Raw genomic sequence first — 22,204 nt, forward strand, 5'->3', positions numbered from 1 at the left:
ATAAAAAAGAAACTAAATATTGCTTTTGTGTTGACAATGTTTTTTTAAAATAATGCTCATTAAAAGGTGTTCCTCCCCAGACAACTTTGAAAAATATTCTCCATAGAAACTGAGGTGTTTTACGTGCCAAGCTTGTCTTTCACTCTGTTGCCTTTGTGATTTTTCTTAGATGACTTTAGAAGAAAAAAGGTATCAGCTTGCAGATTGCAGCCTGCAGGCACTGAATAACCTGCAGCTTGGGATAGCTTCTCTGCCACTAATGTGCAGAGTCATTCGTTCCACGCAAAATTCTCTTCAGCACAAACAAACAGGGGGGAGTGAGATTGAGATATACAAAAAAAATTTGCCAGAATGATTAATAAGAAGTTAAACTTGGGTCAGTTTTTACCTTCCCTTGAAGACTTGCTAGTGGAAACCAGCTATGGAGTCAGGGACGGAAGGTCAAACACCAGCAGTGAGAGATCAAAACCAGCCTGAACACCAGAATAGCTTTCAGGTTACCCCCTGAGTGGAACTAACCTCTTTAACTGTCTTCCTAAACACAGCTAATTGCAAAGTTGGGGGTTTTTTGTCTGATAAGCCATTCATTTCACAACCCAATTGCATAGATGTTTAATTTTGGGAAATAATACAGTTATTTCTCTTTCTCTTACCAATTCCCTTAACCTCTCTGTGTTAACCTACCTAGCACCATCTTTACTTGCAAAAGAAAAAATAAGATGCTTTTCTGCAGACATGTTTGACCTTTCTCTGACATAGGCTTTAATTTCTTGATCTGGGTATGTGGAGGCTTGTATATTTGATAACAATTGAATGTCATGGTCAGTGTTTCAGACAGGATCTCTCTTACAGTTAGTTTCTGGGCTCTAGGAGAAAAGGCACATGGAGGGAACTGGAATTTCTGGCATGAGAGATTGTGAAGGATCCTTTTTCCAAACTGCCCTGGCAAAGCAGTTTTGGTAAGCTGTCATCTTATAGTTCACATACTGAAAAGTAAAGGATGCAACGTCAGTGTTACACTTGAAGAGTGGACTTGGAATCTGAGCGTAGACCCAACTGAAGCTAGCGGTTCTAACAGCAAGCAAAAGTAACACTTCATATTGTAAGAAACTGTCAGGATTAGTGGAAACTATCTATAATTAAGCCTTGTTCCTTTGTATATAACAGCCTTTAGTACCTTTCTCTTAAAGTTAATAAATATTCCTATCCATTTGCTGCAGTGGTATATATCTGTAATCTGATTCAGTTCCCAGGTGATATCCTTGTTTCATGCTATGGAACTCTGGCTGTGACCAGACTAACAACCATAAACACAAGGCAGAGTTATAAATAACAGTAGGAGTGTTTACTCACAGCTGCAGTGGGTGTGCACAAAATAGGTATAATTTGGGGAAATAGGAGAAAAGAATGGTGGAAATAAATAGTATTTGATCCATTCAGAATCTATTCTAATCCTGCAGCATATCAATATGTGATAATGCTAAGGTGGATGGCTCTTGTACCAGTTTTGTAACTGGAGCTGAAATGATTATTCTTTAAAGCAGTCAGTCATTTTGCTTATCCCTGAGAAAGATTACAGTATCTTATTCCCCAACATTAAGCACTTGGTTTTTCCAATTCTAAGTGAGTATTCCAAGTTTAATTTGAAATAATTTCCAAGTTTTAATTTGAAAATTGAATAATTTCATAAACATATTTTTGGATGCATTTTAACTTTTCTGTAACTTGAAGGTTCTTATTAGTGGAATGACACAGACTTTTTAAAACCTACTAGGTGAAAGTTTATTGAATTCAGGTGCAAAATTTTTAAAAGTTCTTGCTAAACTTCTCTGTTAAAATATATCCATTAAATGTTATGTTTGATAGAATTGAATAGGCTGAGGACAAAACTGAATAAGAGAAAAGTGTCAGAGATAGGAAAATATTAAGGATTTAGGTGACTTTGCAAAAGGCTAAGCTTATGTAAGGCAATACTGTGGTGGTTTTGTGCTGATGCAAGGCAGTACTACGGTGTTTTTGTGCTAGACACTCTTAATGACAGATGATGTGTTTTTAATTAAAAGGTCAACTAAGAAACACTTAAGCCATCTGTGAAAGGGATGTTCGCATCTTACAGCTGTAGTTCACATCAATAACACCTTAACAGAGATATACCCAGACTCCTGGGGGTTTGTCCACCATTTCTTTTACCACTTTTTGGACAATACTCAGCTGTTTACCATCACAACCCCCGTTTGAATTTATCGTCCCTTCAGATATGCCAGCAGGAAAACCTGTACAAGCTCTCCTTCCTAGTTAGAGCAGTTGGGACCAGTTCATCACTGCGTGGGTGTAACCCAAACTGTGTATTCTACACCTTCTATGTCATTTCCCAGGAACTGTTAACAATAGACCATTTGCAGCAGCTGCCCAGAGCACACCTGCCCCCTCAGGCTATAGGCTGGGTGTTGGGAAGCCTGTGAGATAGGAGGATGTTCCTATCCTCACACCAATGAGTCAGGTGTGATAACTCTCCTCCGGGGAGTCATTAGCACCTCCACACCCAGCCTGAGGGGTCATGTCTGCTATCGGACCACCAAGGATTCCAAAAATATCTCACAATCACCCATTGTGGAACTACCCACCCTGGAGGAGGTACTGGGCATTCCCACTCAAACCGGAGTGTATATAATCTTGGGGGTCTGGGGACTTCTGGCCCCATTTGTCGGATCTAGAGGAGGATCAGAACCTCAACCGGACTGCAACCGGCACTCTCACCAACAGGTTTTCCCTCTCCTTTTATGCTGGACTCAGGGGGACCACGTGGGGCTCAGCATGGGGGTCAACAAACACCATTCTGTTCGTGCTCCAGCGTGCTGGGTTATACATCTGGGTTTTGTGGGTTAAAACCAATTGTTTGTCCATATAATTGTATTTATTGTATCATTTTTATTAAATTGTAACTCTGACTTATAATCTCTTTTTGAGTTGGGTTTGTTTCTCCTGCCGGTTTACCTTTAAACCAGCACACTCTCCTAAAGCTGACTCATTCAAATCCAATAGGCTGGTTTAGACAACTTAAACAGAAAACATGTTGACCCAACAGAATTTGTTTGAAATGGTTTAAGTAAGCCTTCAGATGAGTAGGTGCAGGTGCAAAGATGAAAAGGGGGAAAATAAAGAGGAGTATAAAACAGGTTGTAGATAATTTTCCTTCTCAACTGGCACAGTTAGATGCTGCAGGTTAAATTTGTCTTTGAATTACTCACGGCATGTTTTTCTAATGCTGAGGAACTGATTTGAACTGATTTCTGGTTTGTATTTTGGTTCATACAGGAAGGGCCACATCAATTGCTCTTGTTTCACACCTTGCCCTAGGTCTTCAGGCCCTCCACTGGGTGATTATTATCTCTGACTGAAGACACACCCAGGTCAAGAGCCTGAGTCACTTTTAAAAGCATTTGAGTAACACCATGCACCACCCTTCCTGGACAGTTTGACATGCAAGCACTGGAAGGAGCCTCCCGGGTCACAAATTCCTGCAGATTTCCATGCCATATACCCCCCCCATAAATTCATGAAGTTCTTCTCTAAAAGCATTGCCCTCTCCTCACTCCAGTTTCTGCAAGGATCACGTTCTGATAATCAGAACCCATCCCTAAATTTCCAGCCCGTTAGCTGTAGGCTGAGTCTTTTGGTTATAACATGCTTGTCCCATGAAGAGAAGCATCAACCAGCATCCAGAGCACTTTGCTAGGTCAGAGATGTCCAGGAGATATGTATAACTCCAGCATTCCATCAAAAGGGAGCATCTCCCTGGGCAAGTGGCTCCAATGCATTAGTGGGACTCCAGCAAAGCAACATTAGCCCATGGAGCTCATATCCTGGAGTACATATCACTGCTGGCTACAGTTGACACCACTCCACACAGATCCCCAAGGAGTTATAACAACATAGTCCTGTTCTTGAATTTGCCATTTCTTTATTGTGAAGACCACTAAAAAAGTGCAAAACTCTCGGTAAGTTTTAGATAAAACAAAAGTTTAATCTAAAACAACAAAACAAAACTCAACAAAAAAGAAACAAAACTGAAAAGCAGAAGTAAATTCCAAATCTGCAAACTCAGTTTCAGTATTCAAATGCACTTACTCTGCCAGGAAGGGAATACTTCTCAGCAAAGCTGTTTGAAAAACTGCCCAGCATTTCCTTTCTATTTTGTCAACATTTAGCTACAGTACAAAATTGGCTTAACTATATAATGAGAAAACCAGTTATTTCATATATTACACTAAAGATAAAATGCATGTTAACATTAATGCTACCTATTATTACTTTGTAAATGGAAGGTTATTTACCCTCTGAGAAAAAACATTTCAGAACCCAGCTAAGGTAGCCACATAGATTTAATTTAAAAAAATCAAATAAAATCTTAATTGGGCTTGGAACTTCAAAAAAGGGGAAATATCAAAGTTAGGCTACATAAATTAAATATAAAAAATACATCTCATTTACTAGTAATACTTTGCAAGATTGTCTGTGGAGTCATAAATTCAAAGAAATTTAGCATGCAGATAAGAAATAAGGAGGAGGGAAGCAGGTAGATGAATTGTAGTGGGAAAGCATTCCTAAATTAATTCAGGATGTGTTCTGTCTAATATTGTTGAAGATCTAAATGAGAACTCTTTAAACTGTAGATGTAGAGCCAAGTCCTGGTGTGATTCACATTCTAACTTCAGATCTCATATGCCATGCTGAAATAGATAAATCTTGCTTAGGACAGCAAAGGAAGCTCAGTTTGGTTCCCTGGCTTTTTTAGAAATTTTGGTAGGAGTGCCAGAATTAGGCAGCAATGCTTTGTAAAATCTAATATTAACAAGCAGACTACCTTGTTTGTCTTTCATTCAGTACCTAAAAAATAAAACACAGTGCAAGAACAGGATAAAAACACCAGCTATGGAACTGACAGCCAAGGAAGTACAGCAAGATGATTTGCAGTTGTCTGCTTAGTTTTTATAGAAGTATCATAGAACAGTTTGGGTTGGAAGGGATCTTTGCAGATCATCTAGTTCCAACAAGAACATCAGTTCAGGTTGGAATCAGTTCAATCATGAACTGATTATGCTTTTCCTGGTCTGCTGTGTTAGTAACAAATATTATACTCTCCAGCAGCACAAAATAAACCTTTAGCCTCTCTTTCTATTTCCATAACATCAGGAGAAGCTCAACTTTTCTGGTATCCTGATGGGTATCTCTGGTAGAATATGTTGAAGATAGAAGCTCCTGTTTACTTCAGGGGCTTTGAAAGGAATTGGGAACACTTTGCCGCTTCAAGAACTGGGTCACTCATGAGCAAAACTTCATGCACTAATTCTCAGTGCAAAGCTGATTCAGTGGCTCTCAAAGTGTATGTAGAATAAATATTGCAAGATGAGGCTCTAGCCTGAGCTACTTCTTCCCTAGGAAGAGGTAAAAACAAACAGAAATAGAAGAGTGATTTAGGCAGGGAAGAGTGCAGAACTGTGCTCTGATGACTGTCCCTGGGACAAGAAGGATACAAGCCCCTATTCCATCCCATCCCATCCCATCCCACTGTGGTAGCACCTCCTACCCCACACAGCTGGACTGTTTTCATGTAGCAGCAGTTGTACACAGTCCAGTATTTCCAGATCGTAGAATAAGCAAAAACTGAAGTAGAATACTGCTTTTTGGCAGTTTTGGCAGTCAGAGAAGTCTGCAGCCTTATGAGTAATTGCTGTTCTCTAAGGCTAGAACAAGCTTGGCCTCACCCATTTAAACAAACTAGGCATTTGGGGAAGTGCATGTGGCTTATTCTAAACATAAAGCCTGAGAAACTGTGTTTGGTTAGTCCTGAAAAACAACAAATGCAGAATCTGGTGATTTTGCAAAAGAAGGGATGGCTGCAGAAGATGACCTGTTGCTGGACATACTCCATGGTCAGAATCAAAAATGTCTTCCAGCTAGGATGTTGATGTGTTTTCATGGTTAGCCTCATTGGTTGTGAGCAAGATAAGGAACACTGACAGCTTTATATTTGCACTGAAAAGAAACTAGAAGGCAAGGTAGTGTGTAATGCACTCCAGCGTGACATGTTCAGCCTCCTTTGCAAAGCTGTATAAATAGCATTTCTGTACGCAATCTATTTTGGTGATATGGGCATGAGGATTTACTTTGCCTATACATTGACTAGAAGTTCAGTCCTCCACAAGGAGCTGCAGGCAGTGTTTGTTAGCACATAGAGCATCTCTTTGCATCTGGCAAGAAGACAAATTGTGAAATGATTGTGTTCCACATCCTCTGCTACATTTTGGATCCATTTTGGAGTCACTGTACAAGAGATAAGCAGATGGGTTGTGGAGGGCTCTGAATTTCATGGTAATTTTGCCCTAGACACTGATTACTGCAAGATGGTTGAATATTTTTGCTGACCAGAGCAACATCAATTCTTGCACAATAGCTGCTCTTGGGTACAGTAATGGAGAAAGATAATAAAAATTTGTTAACTTTGTTGCACTTCCTACTTGAAAATGTTGCACTTGACTGATTCATACAGAGGTTACTTCAGTTCCAGTTTTTACAGTTCCACTTATTCCCGCTATCAAGCTACTTTAAGATAAAAGCAGTGTAAATGCTTTTGTAAATGGCCTCTCGGATTGAACATTATGTCCTCAGTAACACAATGGGCCCTATGCCCATCCTCACCCAGTTTCCAGAGGCACCCAAGAGAGAACACTAAAATGCATCTTTGCTACCTTTCATAAACCCAATTTTCATTTAAAATTCAGCAAAATGGTAATTTACCGTAAGTTGAGCATGCAATGCATACTTCACATTATGTTGAGCCTAAACCAGTAGTGACGCAGTGGGAAATGAAGTAAACCGGCTGTGCCATTCAACATGGCCCATCCTGTCCCCAGCGCGTGTTGGATGGGCGTCCAGCTCGCAGCATCACAGCTGGAGAGGGCCGGGCTTTTTGTCGGCCCTGCAAGACTCGGGAGCGCCGAGAGTCTTTGTTCTACCTCAGGCAAGACCATGAGGTTTGTAACCAGAGATCTGACACCTCAACCTTCCTGCTCCTGGTGGCAGCGACCGACTGCGCGACGGGGGTGCTGTTTAGCAGGGAGGTTCTGCGGAGCATTTGAACGAGGACAAGACGGGTTTTCAAGCTCGTAGCGGGCGCTGCGGTGCCCAGGAGAGCCTGACCCTACGCCCACACCCCGCACCCGCCAGCGGACCGGCATCACCGGCTGCTCCCGCTTAGCACCTTCGCCCTGTTCGCCCCGCTTCCCTGTCCGCCCGCTGCCGGCACAGCCACTTCAGCCGAGTCGGGAGCGAAGCAAAGCGGGGTGCGCGGCGGCCGCCCTGCCCCGGAGGGGTCCCTGTGAGGGACCGGGTGTTGAGCGCCGCCGGGCGAGGTGGGTCTCGCCCCCCTCTGCCCCCGGTCCCCCCCAGCCCGGCGGCCGAGGTGGGCTCCCGCGGAGCCGCCACCGCCCACCGTCCGCGGCGAGGCGGGCCGGCGGGGCCAGGGGGCGGAGGGGGAACGGCGGCGCACGGCGGCGAGGTGGCTCGGCAACCCTCCCGGAGGAGCCCGGCCCACCTCTCCCGTGCAGGCACCCCCTCCTCCCCGCCCCGAAAGAGGAACTCCCCGCCCGCGCAGCCCGGCCGCGGCGCAGGAGAAGCGGCGGTGGCAGCGGCGGCAGCGCGCCCGCCCCTCCGCGCACCATGGCGGAGCAGCGCCCGCCGCCCGCCGCCGCCTGAGGCGCCCCGCGGCGCCGAGCCGAGTCCGCGCCCATGGCGGCGGCGCCGCCGCCCGCCCTCAGCTGGGCGCTGCCCCTGCTGGCGGCGCTGGCGGGCGCCACCGGACCCCAGAGCTTCGAGCTGCCGGGGGCCCCCATCGACAACATCGAGGTGAGCGGCGGCGCCGTGCTGGTGGCGGGCGGCAGCTGCCTCTATGAACTGCGGCCCGAGCTGCGGCCCCGGCGCCGCGTGGTGCCGGCGGCGGGGCAGAGCTGCGGGGAGCCCCCCGGCATGCGCAGCAACCTGCTGCTGTACTACGAGGAGGCCGGCGGGGTGGGCGTCCTGCTGACTGGCTGGACCCAGGAGGACGGTGCCTGCCAGGTGTGGGAACAGCCGTCCTACCGCCAGCGCTTGAACGAAAGAGAGGTGGTCAGTTGCCTGCCCGATGGCTCCACCGCCGGCGTCGTCTTCCAGCAGGCCGGCGCCTGGTACCTGGCTGTGGCGGCCACCTACTCAACCAGCGCTGACACGAACCACCTGCGCTGTGAGCCCTCCAAGTCGGACAAGGAGACTGTCATCACGGTGCGCAGCATGGTCAACCTGAAGTCCAAGGAGGAGCTGGGCATCATCAAGCGCAAGGAGGAGCCTTTACACTTCGTTGACGCGCTCCAGTGGGGGGATCACCTCTTCTTTCCTTACTACACGTTGAAGGCCAGGTCGGGCAATAACACGGAACCACCCAGCATGGCTGTCCTGCGCCAGCTGCGCCCCTCAGAAGGCGGCCTTACTTTGCAAGGGCACGTCTATTTGGACTGCGGCTGCAGGAGCCTCATTGTTTCCTCCAGCCTCGTACGCCAGGGTGAGCGGGGCTGGTGGGTGGGTGTTTTCCGCCACAGCCACAATGCCAAGGCCTGGAACACCACCGCTGTCTGCATCTTTGAGATGGAGGAGATGAAGGAGCAAGCCTGTGCATCCACACACTTCAATATGAACGGGAAGAGCTGTGTAAGTCTGGGCATCGTTTTGCTAAGCTTTCGTCCTGCACGCCCTTGTTGACACTGTTGTTGTGGCTGGTGTCCCTGTGCATGACTGGTGTGGTGTCCTTGACCTCAAGGCATGTGAAGTTTGTGGGGAACTTCAGAGCCGCATTAGGCTTTGCACGTCAGCCCTGGCTCTGTTAGCCCTAGTGATTTCTCCAGCTCTTCCCGTTACTAAAAAGCTGATTGCTTACCAGATCCCGGAGTATTCTTCCCACCTATCTGTTGGAAAAGATGTGTCTGAGGGAGCACCTGAGGGCATCCTGAGTCAGGCTGGGGTCTTAGGCTCCTTGGTCAGTGTGCACTTTTCTGCCTAGGATTAGTCGTACTTCATTTTATTTTCTGTACAGCCTAGATAAAGCATCTCCTACCTTGTTGTGTGCGTTCATATCTCATGTCATTGCAGCTGCATCAAAAATGAAAAAAGGCCCATCAAATTGACTCCTGTGCACTGGGTTGTATGCATTGTTATCCCTATTGCTCACTAGTTATCTGCGGTTGCTTGTTCAGTGGTAGGTGTTTCCCGCGCCTCCCAGGATTGGCCTTTCCTGGGAGGGCTCACAGACAACCCCCCGAACCCGTTATGTGCAGCAGACAAGGATAGGCAATACCTCCTTGTTGCAGTGGTTACATTTTCGCAGGCAATGGTATCCTATGGAGATCCCCCGGTCAGCTACTTCAGTAACACTCTCTCTTCAGCTCCTTCCTCCTTTTGAGGGTGAGCTGGGCACAGGGAGGGTGGGATGGGCAAGGGTACTGGCTTTGCGGTGGCCTTGGTACTAAAGAAGTTAACTAAAAATTAAATTCAAGAAGGTAAAAATGTAATTCAGGTGAAGAAGGTGCTTTTGCAAGGCCTGTCCATGCTCTTAAGTTACACTCAGAAGTCTTTTCAGACCTGTGGCAAAAGGAACACTGAAAAGTATCAAGAACTGTAAGGGGTCAAGCAAGCCGTCATAAAGCAAGCCTTAAGCCTTTTGCAGTTCCCCCTCCATCCAGGGACTTTGCAGCTTAACCCCTGAATCGTTGCTGTGTTAGGATGGGAGTTTGTTGGAAATTCCTTGAAAGAAGTGCAGTAGGTTTACTGTCACTCCTTGGCTTCCCAGAGCTAACTCATAGCGGATTGTAGCGCTGAGATTTTTTCCAAATTACCGGAGGGCATGTGTGATTCAGTCTGCTCATCTCCCTATTGAGTTGCGAGACTATTGCCAGTGTTAGAGGACATGGTTGTGAATGAGAACCCCATACGTGGGTGAGACAACTGTGCTGAAGTAAATAGTGAAACTCACTACGGAGCCGGAGCCAGAGCCAATCCTTTGCTTTCCAGTGCTAGCTTGTAGCTTACTGCATAATGTCTGTGCTCTCACAAGTCAAATTTCCGGAGTGAATTTTAAGTCTCATACTGGTCCCAAAATACCTATGTGCTTGTTGGAATTATAGTTTGTATTGTTTGTTCCTAATCACTTGTGAAGTTTATTTGTGAGGTGCTTTCTGAGCCTGCAAAACAAAACAGAAAAAGAAACGTCCCTGGGCAGTAGATCCTTTATAAATACTTTACAAAGCTCCATGCAAGAAATTTCAGAAGAGTCTTATGGATTTCATAGAGTAACATAATGTGGGTAAGGTGAGGCACGTATTTCTGTGCACAGGGGAAATCCCTGTCCCCATTGCCTCTCAGGGTTTGAATATGAAAAATCAATGATCCACTTGTTTCACAATTGGTCTGATTCAGATCAGCCTCCCGTGACTCCAGAGTTACTTTCGTGTCCTAAAAGGCTCACCCCCCTGGGAATTTAGATTATATGTGGGTACAATGCTGAAGTATCCCAAGTTTATCAGTCATTAAAAGGATAGGTTACTTAACCTGATGTCCCTAACTATGATGATGTTATTAATCATGATATTTTGGCAAAATAAATACAGTATACCACTGAAAGAAAAGTGGTATTTTAATATTTTGTGAGATAGCAGGACATCTGGATCCTCTGAAGTAATATGACCTGTAACATTAAATGGCTAATTAGTTTCCTTTGTAAGCTAATTATATGTACTTATGGTGTATAAGCATAGAAATAAATGCATGTAGTTCAGCTTCAATATTTTCTTTATACTACAGAAGGTTAGACTAGGCTATTGCAGAGTAAGTTTGGAGATGACAGGCCCATATGCTGCTGCTTCTGGGTTGTTGTAGACCTGATCCTTCTACTGTCTCTCACCAATTATGGGAGTCCCTGCAAACATGGAATATGCTCTTCTTGGACTCAGAAGCACACGGGCTTCAGAGCTGACAGGAAGATGGAGTGTGGCACATCCGTCAGTGTGCAGCTTGTTGAGGTGTGTGCAACAGCTAGCAGAAAGGAGTGCCTCCTAGCACAGGACTGTCATGAGTACATTGTACTACCATTTGTAGGAATGGCAGCAAGCAACAGTACTTAACACGTGCTTTAGAGTCTGGTCCTTTAAAGACAGTGTTGGTCCTGGGCAAAAGAGTGTGTTGCAGCTTTATAAGTGCTTGGAGTGCAAGACCTGTGTGGTGCTTGCAGTGAATGGACCATGCTGAATATCAGTCTGGCTTTCTCATTGCGGATGCCAGGTGTTGTAGGGTGCTGCAGGTCTTAGTTTTCTTTGCTGGGAACACTTGAATGCTGGAGCTCAGGTATGATGTGATGGGATACACAGATCCCAGACACAGACTGTCAGTTTATGTAGGAATTGAAAATACAGGGATTTTTTTTCACTGCAGGAATACCATATATAGTTAGCATATACATTAGGGAGTAGTGGCAGTTGTTTTCCTTCTGATCTTGTCACCCTTCAGATTTCTGTAATTATTCTGATTACCTTTAGGCAAGACATCCTCTTACCCCTCTACACTCACACAGCTGCATGTATTTGTGCTGTGTTGACACTGTGTTTCTCAACAGGCCACTGCAAGAGGGACTTAGCCCTGGGGTATTTGTGGTCCTAAATTCCCTGCTATGCTATTGCTGCATGTTCTACTCCAAAATCATTCCTGTAAGGTACTGAGCTTTCTGGCCCTAATCCAGTGAAGCACTTAAGGACATATTTAACATTAGGTGTATAAATAGTTCCATCATCTTCATGCCCATGCATTTAAAGTTAAGTGTGAACTGGAGTACTTCACTGGGCTGGAACCAAATTGCTCTGCATCCTGTAGGAGCTCATTGTAGGTATGTAATCTCTTTAGCCTTACATTGCCTCTTAGGCCAAAATTCGTATCTGCATTAAGTTTTAATGCTGGATTAGAGTCTGTCATTTAAAATTAGTGATTTTTATGATTCTTGCTTAGCAACTTTATTGAAAAGTATGTGACTGCTACAAATTCTGTGGAATTGCTGCTTATGAGAACTAGCTAATCCCATTTTTGTTTTGTGCAGTAGTGTGCACAAAGCAGTTTGTCCTAGTTGGATGGCTTCATTCAGGACATATGCAGTAGTGGATTCCCAGAGACATCATCCCTAACTAGCAAGAAGCAAGTGGTGTTTTAGATGAAACTACTCTGAAAACATTTTGCAGTTTTATATTCAGCTTTTTTTTTCTTTGATCCACACGTCCCTTAGTTTTGAATATATCTACTTTTGTGCACTGTCAAGGTGTATGTGTTAACGGACTCTCTGGCATAACCTGCATGTACATAAGTGCACTTCTTCACAATTTCCTTAGTTAATAAACGTAAATTTGCCAAATCTTGTACTAACAAACAGAGGAGGAATGCTAGAATTTGTCACAAATTTGCCATTAAAAAACTTGCATGGGAAGAAAAGGATCCTACAATTTTTGAGGGACAAAAATCAAAAAAGGTGTTAGGCATATACCTGTAAGGCAGAGAGAAGTTGCCGTGGTTTATATTAAGGTGTTTATTATATCATGTGCAGAGGCCAAGTAGTTGTGACAGTTATAAATGATAAGCTATTTTGCTTGGGTTTTCATCTGCTATTTAATGCAAGTGACCATATGTAACAATCTGGTTGATAATATAAAGATTGGTATATTCCCCTTAATGTAACAAGCATGGTTTGAAATCCTAGGACAAATATTAGCTGGTGTAAGGTCTACTGAAATGAGATTCTGAAGTCAACAGTCATGTCAGTTTAATCACGGCCATTAATTTGCAAGAATGAAAAGTGAATTTGTGTGGTAATTCATCCCAAAGTGATTCATGGTCTTTTATTTAAGGAAAGAATTACAAACTTCTAAATATAATTTTGAATCAAAATTGATCCTGTAATTAATTTTCCAGTAGTAAAGTCAGTCTCCTGTGTATTACAGACTGCTAGTATTGCATCTGATGTTTGATGGATTTCTAGAGTTAATGTTTCTGAAGTGAGTATTTCTGTCTGGTTTCAGTGAGTTTCATTGTGAAGTTCATCCTTGTTAAGTGTGGGAAGTAAGCCGTGGGAGACTTGTCAGCTCTCAGACTCCAGGGGTAGAGACTGCACAACCTCTCTGGACAACCTGTTCTGCTTGATTGTCCTCATAGTGTTGTTTTTTAATCTCCTGTCCACTAGAAACCTCTGCTGTTTCAGTCTGTGTCATTGTCTCTTGTTATCTTACATACACCTCCGTCAAAAGCCTGGCTGTGTTTCCTTGGTCCCTCTGAAATTGTCTCTTCTGTAGGCTGAACCAGCACAGTTTTGGAAAAGACCTTTAAGGTTGTTGAGTCCGACCATTAACTCAGCACTGCCAAGTCCACCACTAAACCATGTTCCTAAGCACCACATCTACAAATCTTCTAAATGCTTCAGGTTGGACAGGCATGATTTATCCTTGGTGAATTTATGCTGGCTTTTCCCAGTCACTTTGTTCATCTTCTCGTGTCCAGAAGTGCTTTCAAATAGGATTTTGTCCATGATTTTCCAAGGTAAAAAGTGAGAGTGATCATGTGAAGTTCCCTAGGTAATTCTTGCCTTTTTTGAAGATGGGTGCAGTATTTGAATGTATTCAGTTGGAAACTTCCCCTGATCTCCACAACTTTTGAAATATGAGAGAATAGCCTTTCAGCCTCATCAGACAGTCTCTCAGCATCTTCCTACAGATCCCATCTGTCTTCCCTAAAACTTCTAAAAGCTGAGATTTCTTGAGAGATCCCTGGCTTAATCTTCTTTCAGTACTTCTAGTTTCTTTCCTCCTTGAACTCTGTATGTACAAAGGACTTCAAGATGTTGCTGGTGAAGTCCAGCACCATGTCTGCTTCCACTGTCAGTAAATCTTGTCACCTATTCAGCAGCTGATGTGCATTTTCATTGTTTATTCCTTTATTGCTCATGTGGTGGTGGAAGTTTTTCTTGTTGTCCATAACACACCTTGCCAGTTTCAAAATCAAGCGAGCTTGGATTTTCTTAGCACCTGTATGTTCAGGCAGTTCCTCCTTAGTCACTTGTTCCTGCTTCCACCTCCTTTATCCTGTTGTTCTGCAGTGTAGTTCAATCATGATTTCCCTGCTTAGCTAGAGGCCATCTGCCTGTTTTCCTGAGTTTTGTGCTTGGAGGAGATTGTCCTGAAAGACCTGCTAGCTTTCCTGAGCTCCATTTCCCTTCAAAGCTGCCTCTCAGAGGATCCCACAGACCATTTCCCTGAACAAGCTGAAGCCTGGTGTCCAGCTCTGTACTCTGTTGTTCTTTCCTCAAGTTCTTAGGATCATGAACCAGTTGTTTCATAGTTACTACAGTGAAGGCTGCCGTTGATTATCACATTTCCAGTCAGTTCTTCCTTGTTTGTGAGTAGCAAATCCAGAAGAGCATCACTCTTCACTGACCCCATAGGGTTAACAAAGCCTGGGATCCCATCTCATTCACTTTGCCCACAGAGCTTTGTAGTCCTCATCTGCACTAGCCAGTGTCTTTGGTGTCCACATGGATGTGCAAAAATGGGTAATGTTCCAAGGAATGGAAAATTACTAGCAGTCTCTCTGCAATGTAATGGATAGGTTGCCCAAAATAAAAAAGAAACCTGTTGTAACTGACTGCTTGGCAAGTGTGTTCCTTCATCCCTCACAGGAGGCAATCTCCAACTACATTCACCCACTGTGTTCTCTTGCTCTCTGCTAATGCTCTGTTCAAGCTTAGTTGGTTTCAAAGCCTTCCTTAACAGAGCTTGTTCTCCCTCATTGGTTATTATGACACTTTACCAATTCTGTGAACTTAGATCTGAGGGCAGAAAAGGACCCTTTCTGCTGCTGTGAGAAGCCACAGGTTTCTAGCTTTCCCATCTCAGGAGTCTCCATCAGCATCTTGCTCAAGCATAGCCTCTGACTGTCCCTCCTGCCTTGCATCATGAGTCTCAGGATCTTGCCTCTGCAAGGCCTCTCTGAAGACTCTGATTTCCTGGTCATCCTTCTTGATTTTTTGCAGTCTGCTTGCCTGGGCAGGTTTGTCCACCTAACACTGCTATGCAGTGCACAAATTAAAAAACCTCCTGGAAATAAAATTTTGGAACAGTTAATCTCCTCACTTCTTTACCTGAATAACGGCTCATTGCATGCACCAATATTTAAGTTTTTTACCCTCTGATATAGTAAAAATTGGTGCAGGTGGTTAAAGGATGGTAAAGTTAAGAAAAAAGGATGATGCTCCAGAAGGTTTTCCCCCCCCAGGAAAAACATCTTTTGTATTGTTCCAGTGTTGACTATTGCTATACACTACTTACAAGTCTCATGTCCTTTTGTATAGCTGCATCTGTTCTTTTACTCTGGTACTCAAACCCTTTATTTTTACTTTTTGGACAGCTGCAGTATGATGAGTGCTGCATGAGCTAAAAATGCTGCCCTTTCCTTTGAGGCACACAATGTAAAATAATCAGAGGGAAATCAAGACAGAAAGTAGAAATGTGAATATGGTTGCTGCAGCTGAAATCATACGGAGATAAATCTAAAAATTAAATGCAAAATAGAAAATGAGTATTAATACCTTCCATACCAATAACCAAACAGCATGGTGAGATGAACTTAAAAGCAATATGTAAGTTAATTCACAAGATCTCTAGGCTTACCTGTGCATGTGAATATTTTGGGGGACTGTAGAATAGAACAGAGGATGTGACTGAACAATTAAAAGAAGATGGGTCTTATAGGGCAGTATTGTGTTTTCTTTTGATTTTCTTGGTTTTGTAGGAACCCGAAAATGCTACAGGATATAAAAACAGATGACCATGGAGATGAGTGACTCTTCAAGTATAAAGGAAGTTTAGACTGTAAATGCATTTTTAAGAATGGATTTAGCTGTGAAAGAAGCAGCTTGGGAAGACCCTACAGTGCTGTAACCCCATTAGTCACAGTGGAAGAGGTAAAAAGGCTTGTTAAAACAATAAATGCACATGGAAAAGGGGTGACAGAAGGGTGAAAGCAGGAGCTGCACCCTGGAGGGAACAGGCAAACTGGAGAAATAGGTTGCAAAAGAGAGAAGGCAATTTTTGTTGTGACTGCCCACCATCTGAATTCCCCCTCTTCTTATCCATATTAGCTCAATGTCGCATTGACCCTCCCTCTAGCAGGCATAGAGAGGGGAGGAGACTTCCACACTTGTCAGTATTGGTTCTTCAGTCAGATGAGGAGAATGCACTGATATGACACTGGTTATTTTACTAGTATGTGGGTCAAAATAAAATCTGACAGCAAAGCTTTTCAGAAACTGGGTGAGTACTCCTCTTTTCTGTGATCTTGTTGTACAGAGTGTGCAAGAAACCTAGGGTGGTTTGTCTTCCTTACACTACTACATGGTGCACTGCAGAAAAAAATTTCCTAATTTTGGTGGAAATGAAAGCCTGGAAGCTCCACTTCCTCACTCCTTAGCCTGAGCGAAGACTCATTGTGTGCACCAGTCCTGGAGTTTTGTTACCTTCTGATCTATTAAAAAAGTGAATTAACTTTTTCCACCTTAAAATGCTCGCAATCACACCCTGCCCCAGCCCCCATATCTAACACAGACCTCCATGGTACTGGATTCTCATGCCCAAGTGGGTTTTACTGAAGTTCCGTGCCAGTGTATGACAGTTTCTGTGTCTTCTTATTGCTGCATGAAAAAGAATTAGTATATTACTAAGGTTAGGGTTAAGGTTGAGACAGTGAAAGAGCCCAGAGCCCCCAGGGCTGGAAAATGCATTCCAAGAGGATCATGGCGGGGCCCCAACATTGCTGTCTCCACACCTTTTGATTCTGGGTTAGGGTTAGAGTTAGGGTTAAGTTTAGGGTTTGTTAGATTTAGGGTTAAGGTTAGGGTTATGAAAGTATATCAAGTATATGAAAGTTAATCAAGTCTTTTTTTTTCCAAGTGGCTTTTCTTTCAAGCTAATTAAAATAATTCAGGTGACTCGAGAATGTCTTAATTGACTTAGTATTGCAGTTCTGAAAAAAAAATTTCTGGTGGAAAGACTTTTTGGAATTAAGCCAACGTCCTAGTATGCAAGAGATTTGAATTCAGCTGTTAGCGTGTTATGGGTTCACTTCATAATTTTGAGAAATGCCTTCACCTTTCTTCTAAATGTCAGTTTTGATGGTCCATTCTCACACTTTATTTGGTGCATTGAAGTGATTCTTGCGCTCAGAGGGTTTTTGTAGGTATAGGAATCTGTCCTTGAGGCTGAAATTGGGGGCTTTGTAAGGTGATGTACAGCTTGTTCCCAAGGACCCGGTCCTACCTGAGCTCTTGTCCCCTACCCCTTGTCCCCTCTCCATGCGTGCCACTCTTTGTGCCAGCACTGGTGTCTGTGCAGCCACATGTTTATGTGTTGAGGAGAATGACTCAAATGAAAATTTAAATGGGTAGGTAGGTGGATTTACAGACCATTTTCTAGGCACATAATTTCCTTAACAGAGCTCACTGGACAATGTTATAGAGGGGATGGGGAGGTAAAGCTTAGGTTGGGCCTATTTGGAGGTCAGGTGGGATCACACCCTTGGCAGTATCTGCCACAGAGATTGACTAAAAGCAATTAGAGGACTTTAAAATGGAGTTACTACTTGCTAGGGAGATTCCTGTGCTTCTAGGGAGTTCAACCAGTAAATGGTCTTATTATCACACATGTAAATTTCCTTTCAGCACTCAATCATCTGCATTGGGGTTATTTGGTTTGGTTTTTCCTTCCATAAGATACAGGGATTTCCTGCGTCATGTTTTCTTTCATGAGCTGCTTACGCGTTTGCCACTTAACTTCCTCCAGCTTGGATGGAGAACTGAGGGTAACATGTTGATTTTAAGGTTCGCACAGCTACATTACGTTCTCCCTGATGTGAACTTCATGCTGCTTTATATTAATTTTATATTTATGCAATACTCAGGTCTCAACTTACTTTAGTGTAAAGGAGGACGCAGCTTCATGTCTTTTGACACACGCAGACACACACAGACACACAGTCTGTTTGAAGTGTCTCCTTTCTGCAGAATATGTGCATGCCTATAAAAGTGGTTGCAGAATGTATCTGTAACCTTCATGGTAGGTGCAGTCAGGTGATGACAAAGGAAGGCTTCGTTGAGAAGAACTGGCAATTCAGAATAAGCCTAGGACATTATGTCTCAAAAAAGAGAGATTCTATTGCAAAGTAACTTACTGCTGCTGGGCCAAGTCTGTATCCCACTGAAGTCAGTGATTTAGCTTCAGTAGATGTAATCTTTGTCACAGATGTGACTAGTTGCCATGTATAAAAAACTAGTTTCATGTGCCATTTCCAATGATTCGTTGCTCTGAAATTGTGTCAGAATGAGAATGTTACCCAAAGTATTGTCTTAAGTTGGTTCTCTGAAAATCTTTCCAGGGATTCTTCTTTTTCTTAAAGTTTCGGAGTGTAGGTGAATGATTTTATGATACATTTTTCTTGTATCTGATTTTCAGGAGGCACGATCAATCAAGAAATTACCTACCTTGATTCACTCTGGATTAGTGGCTGTTTATGGCACAGTTGTCTTGAATCGGATAGTTCTCTTTTTGGGAACAGATGATGGACAGTTACTGAAGGTAAGCTGAGTGTGGCAGTTCTGCCCTTTTCCACCAGCTGCTGCTGTGTTCAGGTGGGTAAATGGTTCCTTGTTTAGGCACTGTATTATAAACAGATATGATCCCCTGAGTCTCTATTTCTTTTTTGTTTGTTTGTGGAATAACTGTTGTATTGTCACTTGGAGAGCAAGGTAACTTTCAAAAGCAATTATGTATCCTGCCTAAAATTCAAGGAAACATTTCATGAGACTGCTAATGCCCACAGTATTATATTGCAGAGTTCTCAGTTATTTTGTCTTTTTTTTTCCTTCTTTGCTTTGATTTTTCAGTAGAAATATTAAATATTGTTGGATTTTGGAACCATATTTATTTGTTTCTTAGCCTATCTGTTTGATGTGAATAGCAGTCTGTTAGAGAGAAAAATCAAGATTCATTTTGCCTTAGCTTCTCAATAGTTGACCTACACTAACTTCCATCAATCACCTGAAAATGAAAGTCATCTTATCTCATTATCAAACATTTCAACCATCCAGTCAAATGTCTTTTATGCTTTAATTTTTTTCTGAGTTTTGCAAGAATGTGGATTTCCTGTCTACACTGCAAAGGATGACTCTCATTCTTTGTCTTTATTAAGCAGACATTTGGAGAGGAATATAGTAGAGACCTTGAAAAAGCTTTTGCCCATTTGATTTCATTGTGCTTTTGATAGTGAAAAATGAAATTGAAGTGTTCTCTGTCTCCTTAACACAATGCAGACCATGAACACATTTTTAGTCATGAAAAAGCAATGTGGGTGTGCTTATTAAGTTGCAAAATTAAGTTTCTGTGGTCTCTGGTTCCCCTGAATTCTGTGTGAAGAGTGATGCAAAATGGTAGAGCTGGGCGAGATAAGAAAAAGAAACGCTATCACAGATGTGTGTTTACAGAAGCCACAAAGAAACTTGTGTAAGTTCCTTTTTGCATTGTGAGTGTCTGGATGTTAATTTTTTTTCTGAAGGCCAATCCTTTCTTCTCCATTCATAAGAGTACATAACACATTATGACTTTAGGGTATAGGCATCTCTTCCACATTCAGTTTCTGCATCAATAAGGAACATGATTGGTGGAAGGCATGTTTCAGTGCCAGATTCAGAGCAAAATGTGTCTGGCATGGATTTTCTGGAACTTCTGTTCTGGTGTTTTTTTCATCTTTCTCCAGTGTGAGAACCAGTGCAGTAGGTGAATTGAATCAGGGCACAGTAATTCATCTTAGAATCTTTGATGTAGCTGAAATTAGGCTTGTGTTTAAAACGTTGACTGATCAGTAAAAACTTGTGAATAATTTAATTCTATGTGTTTTAGGCTATTCTTAATGAGGATATGGAATCTAATTGCCCAGAGGTTTTATATGAAATTGAGGAAGAAACTTCCATTTTCCATAAACTTCGACTTGATCCGGTGAATAATAACTACATCTATCTGTCCTCTGCCAATAAGGTAAGTACAATATTTAAGAAAATAATAAGTTCGTGTAAACTACTGCTTTAAGGACTTCTACTACCGTAAAGGGAAGCATGAGTTTGGGTCCAAGTTAAACCTTTAATATCCCACTTTACATCTAGTATCTGATCATGTTGTCTAAATTTGAGCATCACTTCTGCAGAACTCAGAAGAGTTTCTACTGTCATGGTGCTGCCCAGTGTTGCTATGATCCAGCAATACCTTTAATCCTATCCTTATTTTATGCCATTCTGTCAAGAGAGTATTTGGTTTTGTTTTTCCTGGAGGCATCATGCAGAATCAACTTGGAGATAGATCTTAATTTGAGAGATGGCTTTGAAGTCTTAGTTATGAAATCAGTGATAAAACTGAAATCTGTGATAAAATTCCCATTGTCTTCAGTTACACATAGACTTTATAAGAACAGAACAAAACAAAAGCACAATGAAAAGTGAGTAATGTGTATGCATAGAGAGGCCAGGAGATCAGCAGTCACTGAGAGCTGCTGCACGTGAGCAAACGTGTTGGAGCTGCATGTCAAGCAGTGAGTGGCTCCCAGGAGCCAGTGCAGTTGTTGCAGCACATCCTGCAGCAGGGCTACTAAGCAGCAACTCAGAAAATCCCTTTGTCTCACCAGCAGTGGGGAAGATGGCATTGAAAACACAAGGGCTGGCTGTCCATCTTAGCTGGACAGGATTTCACACAGCACTTAATTACCGTCATTTAAAATAAAATGACTTTTCCAGCAGTGAGCATAGCATTTTGGCCTGCTGTCTCAGAGTGGGGGTAAATTGTAGGAGAACCCCTGACTGATATAAATCATCTATCACAAATGCAGAAAAAAATCAAAATTTCAGTCAAAAGTATATGTATATTTTCAAATTAAGACTTGAATTTTCTTTAGGTTTGCTAAAAGAGCAAGTTGTTACAGAGAAACAGCAGCTTTTAGAAATAAATATACCTCTCTGATCATCTCTTGGAACTGAACTAAGGCTTCTACACTGTCTTTTTTAACTTGCTAGTAATCTAGGATTTTGACTAGTTTCTGAACTGATTATCTCACGTACTTTCAGATAAATCGCATTTTACAATATATGGATGGCAGAAAGCCATATATCCTTGTTTCTGTTCACAAAATATAGGAACTTTTAATTCTTGCAAATTTGTAAAAAAAAAAAAAGGTTTGAATTAGTTTTTCTTACTAAGATCATTAATTCACATTGTTATTAATAATGTTACTTGTATCTGTATTCAGTATTTGTAATCAGCTTTCTCTTTTTCTTTTTCCTTTCCTTTTCTGAAAATGGCTGGCTAGGATATTCAAGCTGAATGTACAAGTATAGATACATACAATATAGCCACAATTATCTACATTTACTTATTGAAATGGCATTTTCATGCATGCTAAGCAGTTGCATGCGTTTGTTCTAGTGTGCACATGCAGTAACCTGACATGGTGATGCAAACACAGATGCATTTTGTTATGCGCATGCATTTTTGGATGCACCTTCATCAATCATTTAAATATCTCAGTTCTGAGGAGAGGAAAATGGTGTTCTGCTAAGCAGAGCATTATTTGTAAAATATACCTCCTTTCTATTATTATCTATAATTCACTATGCTAATCAGTCTTTCTTGCATTAATCTGCCCATGCTGGCCTTTGAGTAGTAGAACCAAATTGTTATTGTCAGAGGTGTTTCATTATCTGATGGCAAAATACAGCGTGTGCAAAATAGGCTGCCTATTTCTATCCAAAGGTCTTCTGGCAGAGGGGAATCCATAAGGAGACTTCCCCAAAGGAATTGTGCTTGGTTGCTGTCAGATTTTTAATGGTAACCGTTAACTTCCCTGTTTATGGAGGCTATTTTAATTCAGTGTATTACCGCATTCTTTGGTTTCAGGTGAGAAGAATACCAGTAGCAAATTGCGGTAGATACGCTTCTGAGCAAGAATGCTTATCTGCAAAGGATCCCTACTGTGGGTGGTGTTCTTTGAATCAAAGGTATTTTTT

General features: G+C 42.6%; 1 protein-coding gene across 1 annotated transcript in view; it reads left to right on the plus strand.

Moving 5' to 3' along the window:
- The first annotated feature begins 7,802 nt into the window (after positions 1–7,802).
- The window catches only part of PLXNC1 (plexin C1), a 70,475-nt gene continuing 56,073 nt past the window's right edge, over positions 7,803–22,204 (plus strand). The window contains exons 1-4 of the mRNA XM_027679887.1: positions 7,803–8,739; positions 18,612–18,734; positions 20,055–20,189; positions 22,095–22,195. Of these exons, the coding sequence (XP_027535688.1) occupies positions 8,026–8,739; positions 18,612–18,734; positions 20,055–20,189; positions 22,095–22,195 (1,073 nt within the window). The 5' untranslated portion in view covers positions 7,803–8,025. The remainder of the gene's footprint in view (positions 8,740–18,611; positions 18,735–20,054; positions 20,190–22,094; positions 22,196–22,204) is intronic.

This window comes from Neopelma chrysocephalum, unplaced genomic scaffold (genome assembly GCF_003984885.1).
Source record: "Neopelma chrysocephalum unplaced genomic scaffold, ASM398488v2 Primary Assembly neopelma1_59, whole genome shotgun sequence".
Lineage (NCBI taxonomy): Eukaryota > Metazoa > Chordata > Aves > Passeriformes > Pipridae > Neopelma > Neopelma chrysocephalum.